Here is a 17,520-nt window from a genome sequence, read left to right as displayed (position 1 = left end):
TATATATATATATATATATATATACAGCCTATAAATTTTTTTCTTTTAATTATTTAACATAATATATTGTTATATAATGCTATTTTCTTTCTATTTGCGAAAAAAGCATTTTCTCAGTAATAACTTCGCCATAACAATTTTATATACACCACACAGTATACACATTGCTCGAATTTTTCCGAACACCGTATACCTATAACAACACAACTGCTGCAGAAGTTTGTTATGCTCGTGTTATTCTCTTCCTTTTTCTTTTTCTCTAACCTGATATATATCTATTTCACATTAGGTACAGAAATTACAGTGTAATTGAACTTGTCGCACCGTGTTTCTCTTTTTCCTACTATATTCTAATTGTATATTTATTTCATTTGAAGTGCAGAAAACACAACGTAGTGTAACTAATAGACATTTCAATGGCTACCGTAACCGTGCGCAGACGTGAACAGCGATCACAGTCGTACAGGTTATGTAGACTACGTTCAAAAATAAGGTATTTTAGTTTATTTTGAAAAATTAACTTAATAGATTTAGAAATATATGAAAATATATGTGATTATTATCAAATTGTGCAGTTATTATTATTATTTTTATAATGTAATTATAGGAAAAAGTGAAAATCGAAATTTGCCTTGTTTCTAATATCCTATATTGTTTTAGCAACAAAAACTGTAATATTTTTAATAATTTGTTATAGGTACATTATTTAAAAAAAATTTCTTATGTCGGTCAAAACCGGAGTATTGATAAATTCAAAATTAATATATTAATATAGTCAAATATCGTTCTATGTATCTGAAGCATCATTGAAAGTAATCTTTTTTTGTTCACTAAACGCATACAAATTTGCTGTTAATTAGGCTGAATCAATGTTAGTAATTTCTCAGTAATTTATTGTAACGTATAGCTTGAAATTTAAATAAATTTAAATAAATACCTATTAACATTTAATAGATTAATTTAAAACTTTGATTGAATGTGATTAGATGGGAAAGAAAAGGAATATTCAACCACCACCAATAATGCCAGGACGGATAAAAATAGAGATAAAAGACGAAATTGGTAATAATGCATGAAAAGAAACTATTATAAATTATGTTAATATATCAAATGTTAAAATATTAATTATGTATAGGGGACAATGATGTTCTTGTAGCAAGAGACCGTTTAAAAGGTGCTCTTCGAGAGTTATTACAACATAGTGACACTGGTTCATCAGCAGAATCAGATGATAGCCCTATTACGGATTATAAACATCCAGTAAAAAAGATGTAAGTCTCAATCTCCTTTTATAATTACATAGAATTGCTTATTTAAATTAAACTGATCTCTTTTGGTAATTGTGACATTTAGAACAAAATCCATTAATCCACAACAACCACGGAAAGTCAGACGTCGTCGACCAATACAAGCTGACACCATGTTTCATCATACATATGTGATGAAATTATTTGATCGCAGTGTTGATTTAGCTCAATTTCAAGAAGACACGCCACTGTATCCAATCTGCCGTGCTTGGATGGCTAATCAACCGAGAAATCCTCATTTGGTCCCTAAGTAAGTAAAAAATTGTAATAGGCTAATAACAAGTAAGATTAATGTAATATTGATGTTTACATATAAATTTGCCCATATAAATATCTTTAATATCAAATTTTTTAAATAACATCTTAACTTCACTGAATCCTCTTCAGTTGTTTATAAAACATCTAAATAACTAAAAAATTAATATAGTTAAATAGACGTAATTATATAAATAAATACATATTTTATCAAATTTATTTAATCAATATCAATTTTTGATTAAATTTTTTCTTGCACATAACGATGTATTTATGCAAAACTAAAATGAATATATTGACTTGTTAACAGAGTGCGTAGTCCAAGTCCAGAAATAATTAATGAAGTTAGCATGGCAGATAATTTAATTGGTGCTGATGGTGAGATAAATGATGTCCATTATTTGCCACTACCTTTACCTCGTGAAGAAGCCATACCAAGAAATCGCATTCCATCGCCTATACTTGGAGAGAAAGATAACTTGAACTTAGATTATGTGAGTCAATAATTTTGATACATGTATGATGTTTAAAATTGAATTAAAAGAATTTATGACTCCATTTAGAAGTTTTTGATTCACAGTTGGCAGATTCGATTTTTATTCCATTTTAACATTCCATTAACATCGGTTTATTAAGTTTGTAAAAAGTTGATTAAAGAGTTATTAAAACAATTCAGCTACTATATAAAAATTTTAAAACTAAAAAGAATGTATGTACATTTTTGATGTTCATAATTATAAAAGAAATTGTACATAATGTTAATTAATTACAGGAAGGACAAACTTTGAAAACGAAAGAGCAATTACTAAAGGAGCATAGTGAACGATGGAATGCTATACGCAAAAAATGGCATCAACAAGCACATAAAAATGAACAGCGTTATTTACAGAGTGCTACTATACTTGGCACTATTTTTACAAAGTTTGTGTAAAAGATATCAATTGATATAGACTTTTTAAAAATATATATTGCTTATGAATAATTTATATTTCAGGGCACAATCGGAGTTCGAATAGCAGAAATGTGGCAGTCCAATGACTGCCGGTTCTTCTGCCGCTAATAATTCTGCTCCTGGTAATTTTTATTATGTCATCAGGGAATAATTTCTTATTTGTTTTTTTTTCTACACATCTTCATTGGTGAGTGAACGCATATATGCAAAAGTGATTATACTTATACACATCTTATATAAGTGTATTTTTTTTTATTTATAATGCCCAGAAGAAAAATATAATCATGTTTTAACGATATTCCGATAATAAGTTACCTAATCTTAATACAAAAGTTGTGATGCACTTGTAACAACTATTTTTCTTTTAATAAAAATATTAAAACGCAGCAGTTAATATCTTCTTTCAGTGCACAATTAAATCGTATTTCACAACCTCAATATGAAAAAATACAATACAAAAATAAACTTATCTGAAATAATAAATAAATAGATTTTCAAAACAAATAAGTGTAACACTTATTGTTATATTGGGTGTAATTAACAATAATATATTGTTAATTTTTGCACTTATGTTACATCTTCAGTTTATATTTTTTAAAAATTGTAGGACTGAATACTTATGTTTTCTGTATGTTCCTAATAGTTCATTATACGCTATTGCATTAAAATATATAGAATTGTTATTATAGATATGAAAAAGGATCTTTGTAAAAATGTTTGATTAAAGATGATAGGTATCTTTCTACGTTATCCTAACTGTCATCTTAACAATTATTAACTTACAATTAAAAATTTATTAGAAATTTTTAATTATAAGTAAAAAAAAAAAGATTAAAACTGAGGAGAAAGGACCAAACAAATAATTTTTGAAGGCTTGAGAATTACATGCCGTTTATTTTAGATATTAACAGTCGTAACTTACAATATTTACTTTCAGTTAATAGGATTTACACAAACATTATTTGATTGTTTATCGATTGTGGCTGCATCTTTTACAAAGAGCTGTAATTTTCAAGACTTCGTTACGTGCTATAGTTACTGTCTATAGTATCGAAGAATTCTTGTCTCATATAAAATGTAGCTAAGAAATAAATAACATAATTTAAATTATTCATTTGCTTAACTACTACTATACTATATTCATCCTTTGACTTGCGTTAACTATATACTTTAATAACAAGTGTTCATTGTAAGCAACATTATTACTTCGTAATGCACTTTGCAATCTATGAAATGTAGGAAATGATTTTTTTGTACAATCGTGTTTCTTAATGGGACTGGAAGAGTTATCACTTTCCTGGAAGTATAATATAATAAATTTGTTTTTATCACTATTACACACTTTGGAAGTTTACTTATCCGTCAAAGATAGTTCGAGCACATGGCGAAACGTTTCTTCTTCCAGTAACCGTTGTTGCTCCTCTTCTATTTGTTGCTGTTCAGAAAGCTTTAACGCTAATCTTAATTGTTCTGCAGTATCTTCAAGAGAATCGCTATCTTCGTTTTCATTTATACCTGAATGTGCAGTACCTTCCATAGAACCAGCTGTAGTCTCTTGATATAGCACTAAACTAGCCTGAATTGCCCTATATTAAAAAAAAATTATTTAAGCAATATGACAGATTTTTGATCAATTTAATTTATATTGCCAACTTATTTATTTTGACACTTTCTAGGGCTTTATAAAATACTTTTTAATTGATATATTTACAATGTTATTAATTTAAATACAAGTAATTTTTTGTTGTGTGATTTACCCAAAATTGATATTTGCAATAGAATTACCCACCTGTCTGAACATGAATTGTAGCACAAAACACATGCAAAATTAATAATAAAATTTCATAAATAATAAAATTAACTCAAAGAAGAACATCGATAGCATTCTCTTTAATAAGTATTTAACGCATACCTTTGAAGCTGCCTTTCTTCTTCAGTGGTCATATTAGGTGTAGTTGGTCTAGATGGTTTTTGCGCTTTTAGTGCTTCCCATATATCAACCTATGTATATTTTTCGTGTACAATAAGACATATTACACATATGTTATTTTTCTTATTAGGATTTCAATAATCATAAAACAAAATACAAGAAAAAAATATCACCTCGTCACGTTCACTGCCAGCTTCCAAAAGACTTTGCTGAATGGCAAACTGTAGCAAATCGTCCTCCTCTTCAATACTGTATTGTGTTCTAACTTCCGCACCTACATTCAATCAATTTGGATTAAACAAATTATATTAATGTTATAGAATACATGATGTTTGTATGTGTAAATTTTTACCTAATTTAGCATATCCACTAGGTGTTTCGAAACAAACATCGTCAACTAAACAAGTTGTACGATTAGTTTCTTGCAAATGACCTACATGCGGTACTTCTTGATCTAACCCAAATATATTTCCAAATGTTATTCTTGCATTAAGAATGTGGAACAAAGGAATTTCTAAAAAGAAAAATTCGATTATTAGTATGTGTATACATTTTGTGTGTGTGTGTGTGTGTGCGTGTGTGTGTGCGCGCGCGCGCGTGTGTGTGTATAATTATGCATTATGCATATACATTCGCAATACGTTCACCATATTTAAATTAACACCTTACCAATTTTAACAGGAAAACCAGCTGGAAGTTGCATTTGAATAAAATCTTTTAGTTTTGCAAAATGCGAACTAGATATAGCCATCAAATCTACAATTGGCATAATTTGTTCTTGAAGGCTTAATGGATAATCCTCACTTAACCATAAAGTTGCCTGAAGAAATTGTCTTAATTAATATATATGTAACATGTAACAATTTTTGATGATTTAAATCAATATCTATACCTTAAACTTTTGTATTTTTGTATTAACTTCTTTTGGTCTACCTATATCTCTTCCATTTAAATCAATAGCTGGGTCAAAATATTCCTCAGGAGTTATGTTAGAGGAATTTCCTACATTATTAAATTCTTCCTAAAATATACAACTTGATTAGTGTCTTTTAAATGCATGATTACCAATTATTAACATTACAAAAAAGGACATTGGATATATATTTCGAATCCAATCAATTTCTACTTATTTTTTGTCAATTTTTGCTAATCTTCGGCAATTAAATTATATTACATTTTTATCTTTTTCCATAATAAAGTACAAACATTTTTCAAACAAAAATTTAAAATATTCATAATTTTTTATAGAATTGTTGAACCATTTTAAATAAATGAAACAATGATTGAATTCGAAATTCCGCCGCTTTTTATTGTATTGTAATTAAAAAAAAAAAATTACACTAGTAGCAATGGTGCTGCAACTCTCCTGTTGCTGTTCGGCAATGCCAAGAAATGACTGTAAAGGTGTTCTTGGTGCTCGAGCTCTTGCTTTATCTGCTTCAGATAAATGCTCTAATCGAGTTTTAGTTATTAATTCCACATTACTTGCGCTGAACACCTTACATTCATGGCCATTTACTACTTCACTTTTGTCGGAACGCCATCCCCATAAACCTGCTTTATTGCTAAATCAATATAAATATAAACATTATATTGTTAAGATATTGTTGAAATAAATTTGAATTAAAAAAAATATATATACACTATTATTACAGATAATTACCGTTCAAAACTAATTTTATCTGTATCTATATATGTTGTAACTATAGGATTAGTAAGTCGAGCTATCACACCTTCTTCAGATGGTTCCATCAATTGTATATTATCATCTTCTATAAGTTTCATATGTTCAACATAAACTTTTCTTGTTTCATGATCTACTTCCATCATTGTTGCGCCATCATCTAGAATAATATTACACAAATCTCATAAACTATTTTAAAATATATTAAATTACTGCAGTAGAATAGCCATAAACCATACATTATTGTATATCATTATATATCATATTATACATTGATATAAACACCTGTATATGTGATATAAAAATAATATCTTGTATGTTGTTTAATCATCAATTTAATAAATTATATTTGAATAAATTAATGATAACAAATAAGAGAAATTAGAATATAATAAAATATATATGTTAGTGTTAAAAAGTTTCTCGTGCTTATGCATATAAAAATGCTTTTGTTAAATTTTTAACAATGTAATGCATGAATTAAATGGTAGGATTGTATCACCTGCGTGATGACCATTCCAAATTGAACATATAACTGTGTTCACATCTAATTGCCAGTAGATTCGATGCTGCTTGCATTAACATATAGAATTTAAACAGTAATAAACAAATAATTGACATTCCAAAAACGTAATAGTTAATGGCAATTTAAAAAAATAAATTATATGATGCTTGCATACAAATCTTAGCATTGAGACATATTTATTAAAAGTCAGTGTGCTTACTTTGTCCTTTGAAAACATAACTTCGATTCCCACGTTGCCAATTTGCGTGATCAAAGCCTAATAAAGTAGTATCGATCCTCACATTACTACCTTGTTTATAAACCTTATATGTATCGCTTGGGCACATCCGAGATACAAGAGGAACTGGCAACAGAAATAATGGCAGTTAATAATATGTGTCTTATTAAAAATTTATTAAATATTTAAGACTCGAATTAAGCCTTCAGCATACGATACGATTTTTCATGCTAGATCATATACAAGACATCTTACTATGTATCCTCATTGGTTTACGATTGGTGATATAATCATCCGAGCCAATCAGGACACGTATTAAAATGCCTCGTATGCGGTCTAGCTTGAAAAATTATGTGCTACAAATTATAAATTAACTGATATTGAAAATAAGAATTAAAAGCAGATGTTATATTAAATCCTCTTTCTTACCCCAACTTGTAAACTCCCATTTCATTTCTACATAAAAATCAGGCGCCTGAAAATAATGTTTATTACTAAAGCTATCAAATTAATAATCAAGAATGTGAAAAAATCAATAATATTAACTTTCACATAACAATCCACACAAGAAACACATGAATTAATCTTTGCTTATAGAATGTGCAAAAAAGAATTCCTTTTAACAAAAGAGGTATATTTTATGAAAATTATGTATTAAATTAACTGACTTATTGATACAATATCATTATTACATAAAACTGACCTGTTTGAGTTTATGAAGTAACTCTGGTATACCAGCCACTCTATTACAATACCTCTGATAATCTCTCCTAGCAAGTACCAATTGCAGCAATTCAGGATTTCCTGTACCAACTGCTTCTTGAACCACTATAAAAAAATGAATTAAATAAAACTATTGAAAATACAAACATCCAGACAAATATGGATAAAGGCAAATTACCAGTCCATCCTTGAGTGTTTTCTGTATTAACATTGGCTTCATGCTGTAACAGTACTATAGTGGAATCTGTATGACCTAGGGTTACCGCTAACATCAATGGTGTCCTTCCTCGATTGTCATGCTTTTCTATGTCATGCTAGAAAATAAATTTAAATATCATAATTAATATCAACAAAGAGAATTATTATATAGTGATTATTATATTTTGCATTTAGTTTCTCTTTCTATATTTTGCATTTGTTATGTAATTAAAATGACATGTTATCTACTATTGTTTTGAAAGTGTAGTTTTCATATTTATATTACAAAATAAATCAGATTGCTTGACTGAACAACAGTATAAAAGTCATAAGTCTACATACCTAAGGTTTCTTTCTTTTTTATGAAAGGTTTCAGCTGTTTTTTAACCTACATTACTCAGTGTAACCATAAATTTAAAAAATATATATTTATAATTAAAAATATAATTTTATAGATAAAACAGCGTGTAAAAAATAAATCAATTCCTTATGATATTGTCAAATTATAATTAATAATGCTATATATACACATTGCTTTATAAATGTTATATTTATTATATATAATGGAATATATATTATATAATTATAAATGTAAAGTTTCAATAAATTTTATGCAATTAATTTAAATTTATGCTAAATAATACTTAGTTAACAAAAAAGATTTTCATTTTTGTTGAAGATTAACAAAGTATTTTTATAATAATCTCTTTTATATGTCTATTTTTTAAATAAAACTATTATTCATAAAAAGAACATTAATTATACAAATACAAAATAATTCTATATAATTATATATATATTCTTTCTTTTTTCAGAATTTTTATACATATAGGTTTTTATTTTATAAGAACACTGTATTATATCTATGTGATCTTTTATGTATTGTAAATACGGATGTTACAACATAAAATCACTTTTAACCTTTTTGCTTTAAGCATCTCTTGCATATGTTATTTTGAATGTTATTCTTGTTACATAGTTTATTCGATATTTTATACGTATTTATCATTAAATATGTGAGATTTTGTAATCAAACTTGAGATTTTGTAGTATCTGGTAAAAAAAATGCTTAATAATAATAATAATAATAATAATAACTTTTATTATAATTATTATTATGACAAAGTCAAACAGAACATGAATATGAAAAAATAATATTTTGAAGATACTTTAAAATGATAAATTTATTACTCAAGTGAAAGAATACAAGCGTTACTTGTCTGCATCGAACAATTATGCAATTATCGCTTATTGTGTATTATATCAGTTACGTGGAGATTCGTTATCGCTGATAATCACACTGTTAACACGTAACACCTGGAGGGCGAAATCGCGAAATGGTAAACGTGAACAAAACATATAATTGATATTAAAAAATCACGTGTACGATTTCGTTGACGTACGGAACCTAATTAATATCAAATGAGACATGTTAGACCTATTAAACAGCAGGTCTGCACAAACCTGATTTGTGGACAGTTCCTTGTCGAGTTCTACATAGTTGTTATGCCAAACGAGCCAGTGCAGTGGATAATTCTTTCGTATAGTATCTACATTCACCATCTCTATGAAATCTGATTGACATTAACATATAACAACGTTTATCGTAACGAGTATCACGAGTCGAGCACACGACACGAAATTTTGACAGCGCGATACATGACATTAGACGACGAAAGGAGGTTTCATCGAAAACACGATACGTTAGAGAGGAAACTGTATGCTATGCGCGTGCGTCGTGGTAAATGGATTATGGAATCAGTATTTATTTTCTGATTGGTGCCGCCATTTTAAAGCAAACTCATGCCTGACAAAAAAAACCCAAGAGCGGCCATTAATTTAGTTGTGATTTTATTTCTTTTTTAAAAGATTGTTTTGCTTTTATTGAATATTGCAATCTTAAATATATTTTATACATTGTTAAACTTAACATTTAACGTTTTCTACTTTTTTTTTATAAAAACTTTTTTTTATAAAAACAGATCAACCTGTAAAGGCATTTTTTTTTTTTTTAGAAAGTGCTATTTTTACTATTTATTATTTTTTATTTAATTATTTATTTAATTTATTATCTTGTAATAATATATAATAGTGAATTTATATACAATGCATATACAGGGTGTCGTATAAAACTTTTAACAACACTTACAAGTAGGTAGAGCACATTAAACTGAACAGAAAAGTCCTTTATCGTTTTGCAATTTTCGCAATAGTTAATAAATTATTGATTACACAGGTACACAAAAAAAGTGATTGGTCCGGCGGACCAGACTAGTCAATTCTTATGTATTTTGACTTCCTAAATTTGAATCCAAGGTCAGAATTGCTGAATTGGCTCATTTTTTCCTAACTTCAAAAAGAAACATCACTTTTCCACTTTTTTTGTGTACCTGTGTAATCAATAACTTATTGCGAAAATTGCAAAACGGTAAAGGACTTTTCTGTTCAATTTAATGCGCTCTATCTGCTTGTAAACGTTGTATAAAGTTTTACACGACACCCTGTATAAATATATAGCATTACAATTTATAATTTATTTTATATAGAAGGTAAAAAGATATACAATACCAAAGTATGTTATTTGTATAAAAAGGTGTAAAAGTTTGGGACCGTTCCTAGAAAAAACGCCATTCAATCCTCAAGGGGAAGAATAAAGTTTATATCTATCTATCTATCTACAAAAGTATGTAATAAGATGTGTTAAAAAAGTTTCTTATTACATTTTAAATATTTTACGTTAATAGCACATGATATATCATTTAAATATTCTATACCTATAAATATTGGCCTGTTTTTTATATACTGTTGCATTGGTGCAATAAGTTCAAGAAAGATAAATATATTTTTTCTCATTTTAACTTATTGTACTAGTATAGTTAAAACACAAATTTTCTATGTACCATTTTACCCAGTGAGAAACGATAATGAATTCGACATCAATTTGACGTCGAATCGATGTCGATTCGATGTACTATTTCTCACTGGGTAGATACATTAATGTACTGAAAACATTTTGGGACGCAGCCTATATCTTCTATAAATGTATTATTATTTGTATATTATGACACACAAGATATACTTGTTATATAGTATATTATTTTTCGTATATTTTTAGAATACTTCTAAAAGTTGCACGGTTTTAAAAGGCTATACCGATGTAATCAGCCAAAAAGATTAAACAAATTGTAAACGTGGATTGCCGAAGAAATAAAAAAGCGGTAGACTAATTGTGATTTAGCACTTTATTTAAGTAAAACGATGAAAATATCAAATATGAAAAATAAAAGAAAAAATAATATTATTAGGGCCATTTATTAAAATGTTATAAAAGGACAATTTTTTTCACTGATGTCGATGATTTCGTCATACTGAATTGCCTGAAACAAAAAAAGTAATATTATAAAGTGTAATGTATTCCTCTAACTTAACAACATACAAAAATGAGAATGTTCGAAAAATTACAAAAGTATATTGTTGATATTCTCATAATATATATATTCAAAGTACATATACGATATTCTCAATGGATACTAAGAATAGTCTTATGCTCGTCTTTTCCATTTACTCAGTACATAATTTAAAAAAATAAAAATATTTTTCCAAAAAATATTTTTGGAAATAAATTATTAAAAATTCAAATTTTGTCAGAAATAATAAAAATGAATTTTGTTTTTTATTTTTAATATTGTGTGTGTATATATTTTTTATTTTATCAACTAAAGCAAAATACTAAAACCAAATATATACAATTTTATAATTTAATTTTTTTCTGCATTATGTTAGTCAGTTTATAATAATTTATATTGCTTGTAATGTCTACATGAAAAAGATTCATATAAATATAACGTAAATAATACATAAATAATCTGTATCTTAAAATTAACATCTTATTCTTAATTATAGCATAGAAGAGAACTACAAACAGACATTATCTGAGGGATTCATAGACATTAATTCATAGTTCAATATTCACATTTTATGAACAGAGACGTTTCAAACTAAAATCAGCTAAATTGCAGCTGTGGCCGCTTTCAAGATTCTTTCTACTTCTTATAGATAATATATGTAGAAAGATATCGTTCTCAAGTTAAGAAAAATAATTATTCAATTTTTCTTCTTTTTTAAAATAACATTTGTCATTTCAAAAAATATTTTCTTGACAATTTTCTTGATAACAGTCTTAAAATACACTCATCATTTACTTGAAATAAGTAATATTTATTTAAATAAATTTCTGTATGCGTGGACGCGCACGCGCACACACACACACACACACACACACACACACACACACACACAAATATAGATATGCTTGAATTTAAGTAAATATTGCTTTTATTCGAATATTTTATAAGTTTATATATCTTTACATCTATCATAAACAAATTTATTTGAACCTAGTTATTTAATATTTCAAAAAATATTAAATTAAAACAAAAATTTAATTTGCTTTATTATTCTGACGTTTTCGATACAATTTTGTAATAATCTTTAAAAGAATATAAAGTTTTTTTAATAGTTTTTTCTTTTATTTTTGGTGAGTACATTTTAAGACAATTATAAAGAAAATATTTTTTATTCAAGATAACCGTTATATATGTTTGTATTGTATTTTATAGCTTTAGTAATATTTGCAATATAAAAATATATATTAAATTGTTAATTTATTCAATTATATATTTTTAAAGACGCAAAAAATTATATATTTAAAATAATTTATTTTTAAAATATTTGTTATAAAAATTTAAATTATATAATTTGTCAAATTAATAAACGTAATAATACCAATAATAATACGATTAATAATAAGAGAATAATTTATTTATCAGAATGATTGATGGCACTAAAATAGTTAAATAATTGCGTAATATATAATTTAAATTTAAATATAATTTTTTATCAAGAATCTCCTTAGAAGAATATATCTAAAATAACAACGGATGTCGAATTTTAATTATAAATAAGATTGAGAAATATCCAAAATCATTTGAATAGGAAATTAAAATAACAAGTCGTGAATGTACAGAAGAATTTGTAATAACATATATTCTATATATATATATATATATATATATAGCGTTTATACATAATCGTATCGATATAGTTTTATGTTTTATGTGTGTGTATATATAATAAAATATAAGGTTCAATAAAATATTAATCGTATGTTTGGGGTATATTATCTCTTTTCATCATCGTCATCGCGTCGTCGTCGTTGTCGTCATCGTCGTCGTCAACAATTAACTACTATGCCCTAGCTTGATATTTTTATTTTTAATATGCATATTTATAGTAATAATGTTTCAAAAGGCTTACACAGTAATTCGATTAGCGCTCAGATAGATTGCGATCTCTTTTTTTTTGTCGTAAATATCTATTTATCCGCAGAAAAATGAGAGTTTTTACAGTCAATCGTCATTACTTCGCGTTTCGTACGATAAAATATCTAATAAAATGTTTAAATTAAGATTCTTGGTAATCATAAAATTAATAAGAAAAAATCATATTAATAATATTAATAATATTAATAATATTAAGTTAATTTTTTTTCGAACGATTACAATGTGCCATATGTAATATCAACTTGTAATAAATCTCAAAGCGAAACTTAATCTCAAAAAGAGAATCCATGTTCTTTAATATTTTTAATATAATATAATTTTCTTTATTTTGTCTGAATCATATAATTATATTAACTTCTAAACGCATATTTTCGCTTAAACGCACGGTACTATCGGACATTTAATTCATCTCGTTTTAATTAACCCTTTCTTTCTCGTTTTCTTTCTAGTTTATCGCGACATTTCTTGCGCTAAGCGAGATGTCGAAAAGCTGCCGTTAATCCGTCTAGTAATTATTTCTTAAAACGATTAGAAATGGGCATCATTGTTTACAAAGAATCGCAAAAGCAAAATGATATATGCGCAATGACATTATGATATCTTGCAATTTGAATCTAGGTGTATAGTACATATTTTTTTTTTTAATGTAACTGGCTTTTCTCTTGCAAACAACACAAAAGTTTAAAAGATGTTGTAAAGATGCCTAAAAAGCTATTGACATTTTTACCGTGTAAACTTTTGTATCGTTTCAACTGACACACACACACACACACACACACATATATATATATATATATATATATATATATATGTATATGTATATAGACGCGTAAGGCAGTACTTGCATAAAGAAGATATTGCGTGAATCACATGCGCTTATGTTACATGTTGAATATCAATAAACTTAAGGGAAACGCTTGTGTGTGAAAAACTAAAAATATTGTTCTTATGTAATATATATTTAAAAAATAACATATATAACAAAAGTGAGCTTTTTTTTAAATAATCAGCAGAGCTGTGACAGACTTATATTATATAAATAACATTTTCACTCAAAATAACGTCGATGTTCGTAAACGGTCAGCAAGAAAAAAGTTTTCAATGCATATTAAACGTCACTTTGTCATACGCGTCGTTAACTCTCTCATGCATTTGATCTTAGCATGAACAGACTAAACCATTGTCATGTGATAATTAAAAGTGACAGTTACATATTGCTGTTTCGAATGGAGCAGGCTTATTTTTAAGATCTCTAAAATCTTCGAAACAACTGAAACCGCAACTGAAACCGGAAGCAGAAAGAGAGAATCTCACCGTTTATTTGTTTTTATAAAATTCTGGACTATAGAATTGTATCTTGTACATTTTATTTATTTATTCGCACATTACTCTACAAAATAAGCGTCTCTATTCTGTACAAATATAAAATATTTGGCATGTATGAGTACAAAATTAGCTCGCATTTGTTCTTTTAAAAAAGATCTTTGAATTATTGTTATATATATTGACCTCAAATAGGGAGATTATCGTATATTTTCACAATCATAATAATGATTTCTGAAAATTAAATAAAGAGATATTTAAGTTGGATACACTAAGAAAAATATTTGTTAAAATAAAATAAATATATTTTTTTGAATGTGCTTTTCTTAAGTAAAAGAAATATTTATTAAATTTAAGAAAACATTCATATATTTAAAGAAATGTGTTTTAAATATATAAAGTAATCTTTTAATTTAATTTTTTTATTTAATAAAGGAACTCTAATTTAAAATATTGTAATGTAAAAAAATAAACATTTTTTTAAGACCAAAATGAATTTTTTTAATATAAAAATTGTAGCTAAATAATTTTTGTGTTTCAAAAACAAACAAGATCTAAATAGTTTTTTAAGTAAATTATAAATAAATTACTTATTTGCAATAAAAGAATTATAATTTTGTTTTAAATAAAGAGTTCTTTTATTCAAGCAAATACCTTGTAATATATGAGATTGAGCGAGCAGTACGCGACATTATTGACAGATGGACGCAATTTATTAAAAAACCATATATATAAGAATACTGTACGTATAAAATAAAAAAGCGCAGCATTATGAGCTTCCTCTCAATTATGTTTTCAAAAATAATGGTGTTTTAAAAAAACTCTTTCAAGAGAGCTGCAAAATAAAAATGAATAAAGTGTTTTGACAATACAGTATATTAAATATTATACAAATACTACTTATGTCTAACATAACACAGTTTTATAATTGATTTAAATATCCTTATTTGAGTATTTTAAACGTTACATTGATTTGAAATAGTTTGAAGAATATGCAAATTTTTATATAAAATAAAATTTTTTTAATTTTGAATAACAAACTTATTTAATTTTGGATATTAATCTTTCAGATAAATATTAATCTTTAATAAGAAAACTTTTCAACACATTAAATATGTCTTTATATTTAACATTTATTTTTTTATTGTAATTATTAAATTTCTTTTGCCAAGCACAAATGTTTCTTCAATTAAAAAAATATTTCTTTTACTCAACAAAATGTATTAATTTATGTCGAGAAATATTTAGTTAAAAGTATACAAATCATTTCTTAAAGTTAAATAACTTTTTCTTTAATTTAATAAATAATCTTCTCAATGTATGTTTAAGGTGCATCGTAAGAAATATATCGTAAATATCCATCATAAATTCTTTTTTCGCTAATAAGGAGAATTATTGGTGCATGAGAAAGTTTAACGATTTGATGATTCATGATGTATCGTGGACTTTGTGTCCGAGCGATCTTGGCGTTTCACCTTGTGTGGAATTGGAAATCATGATAATTCTACATCTACAAAAAGTGTGATACGGGATGTACGGGAGCAGGAATGTCGGTTGCAAAACTCGGTCGCAAGAAAAATCAGTTTCGCTTCCACCGTAACGGCAAAATTCGCCGCTGGCGGTACAGGAGACGGTCGATTCAAATACTACGTGCTGACCTTCGCATAGATTTTATTACGAAAATTTGCGATAATGATTCTTAGCATTGACAGAGGGACAGTTCTCCGGAAAAATACAAAGTATCTTTTCTTTCTTTGTCGAGTTTCAACGAAGCTATAATCGTTATCTAGTCCAGAATATTCTCTCGCCTCCGAGGACGCGCAGCCGAAAGCTATCCTATCTGTGTGTGTGTGTGTGTGTGTGTGTGTGTGTGTGTGTGTGTGTGTGTGTGTGTGTGTGTGTGTGTGTGTGTGTGTGTGTGTGTGTGTGTTCACTGAAATCTTAGACGCTCGTCGCTGAAAGTTGTATCGCGAGACTTAGCAAACTGATCGTGTATCAATCAAGTCAGGCAATAAAATAATCGTTGAAACAAATTCAACGTCCATCGGCGGCAAAAATTCTATTGTCACGTACGAGTATGCGTAGTGGAGACGATCATAAGTGCTACCAGCGACGTAACTTGTAACTTCCGCAAAAGATAACAAACAATTGCTCTTGATTTGAGATTCGTGCCGCAAGATTAGGACTCCCGATCCCGCGAAACTCTGGACTTCTTACCTTAAAGAAATTTCTTTGTTTAAGTCTTCTATTCGTTTTAAATATGTATGATGTATTGCTTTGTGTTTCCAAATTTTGACTTTTTTTTTCTCATCTATTTCTACGTATCGCATTGCAAATTTTATTTATGTCAAGAAGAGATCGAAAGTTGGATCGCGCGGCACGAATCTTTGTACATTTTTCCTACGTGATCATGATCCTAATTATTAATAGTTATTAATCAAATAATTAATAACCATTAATCGTGTGCCGCGAGGCGGCTTACATGCTCTCGATGCGATGTGTACAGCGAAAAAAAATATCAAATCTGGGGTTTCTAAGGAGCTTGCGCGACCACTTTACACCGCAATACACTACTTTGCGTTTTATATATACACGGATATTTCACGCTTTTTAGCTGTGTGGTACGTTCTCTATTCTGAATAAGACGGCGGTGCAGTTTATGCGGTTCCTCGGCCTACGGCCGGCCTACGGTGATAAGCTACGATACCGGCTTATAATCTTAATGCGCCGGAGAAATGCCAGAGTTTTTTTTTTTCGCAGAAGGCAATTTACAGCGTTACAATCTTTTCTCCTTTTCTACTTTTATTTCCCCTATACAGTATTTCGGTTAATATGCTGAGACGCTACTAGGTTCTTAAACGAAACGACGGCGTTTACTCGTCGCGAGACAGACGCTAGCTTGCAAGAGACAGGCATTTTTGGAACGACTCCCCTCTAAAAGAAGGATCGCTCGACGCGGATCCGTTTTGTCTCGACGTTAACACGCGAACACGATTTTATCCTTCGTATATCGAGTCGCCGCGCGCACGCAATTTGCAGTTATCGCTATCGTGTATCGCGGCG

At 27.8% G+C, this 17,520-nt stretch overlaps 2 protein-coding genes across 4 annotated transcripts; one reads left to right on the top strand and one right to left on the bottom strand.

Annotated features, from left to right (window-relative positions):
* The first annotated feature begins 35 nt into the window (after positions 1 to 35).
* Positions 36 to 2,900, top strand: LOC105834960 (protein lin-37 homolog). 3 transcript variants are annotated; one of them, XM_028190483.2, is made up of 8 exons: positions 36 to 289; positions 378 to 493; positions 987 to 1,062; positions 1,136 to 1,271; positions 1,354 to 1,557; positions 1,873 to 2,056; positions 2,335 to 2,483; positions 2,557 to 2,900. In XM_028190483.2, exons 3-8 carry the CDS (start codon positions 987 to 989, stop codon positions 2,576 to 2,578), a joined length of 771 nt encoding a protein of 256 aa, XP_028046284.1. In that variant the 5' UTR covers positions 36 to 289; positions 378 to 493; the 3' UTR covers positions 2,579 to 2,900. The 3 variants fall into 3 exon arrangements, with proteins under 3 accessions (XP_028046284.1, XP_036138544.1, XP_036138545.1); XM_036282651.1 differs by having other exon boundaries at positions 36 to 493; XM_036282652.1 differs by lacking the exons at positions 36 to 289; positions 378 to 493 and adding an exon at positions 587 to 871.
* Positions 2,901 to 3,377: 477 nt separating this feature from the next.
* Positions 3,378 to 9,474, bottom strand: LOC105834958 (ankyrin repeat domain-containing protein 13D). Its single transcript, XM_012677843.3, has 13 exons — positions 9,257 to 9,474; positions 7,773 to 7,908; positions 7,575 to 7,699; positions 7,301 to 7,346; positions 6,854 to 6,997; positions 6,108 to 6,288; positions 5,784 to 6,009; positions 5,337 to 5,465; positions 5,114 to 5,264; positions 4,797 to 4,958; positions 4,618 to 4,718; positions 4,427 to 4,515; positions 3,378 to 4,100 (listed from the first exon to the last, which is right to left on the bottom strand). Exons 1-13 carry the CDS (start codon positions 9,353 to 9,355, stop codon positions 3,866 to 3,868), a joined length of 1,824 nt encoding a protein of 607 aa, XP_012533297.1. The 5' UTR covers positions 9,356 to 9,474; the 3' UTR covers positions 3,378 to 3,865.
* Positions 9,475 to 17,520: the final 8,046 nt, after the last annotated feature.

This window comes from Monomorium pharaonis, chromosome 2 (genome assembly GCF_013373865.1).
Source record: "Monomorium pharaonis isolate MP-MQ-018 chromosome 2, ASM1337386v2, whole genome shotgun sequence".
NCBI classification, from domain to species: domain Eukaryota; kingdom Metazoa; phylum Arthropoda; class Insecta; order Hymenoptera; family Formicidae; genus Monomorium; species Monomorium pharaonis.
The sequence above is the reverse complement of the archived record's forward strand: the minus strand, read 5'-3'. Positions and strand labels throughout refer to the sequence as shown.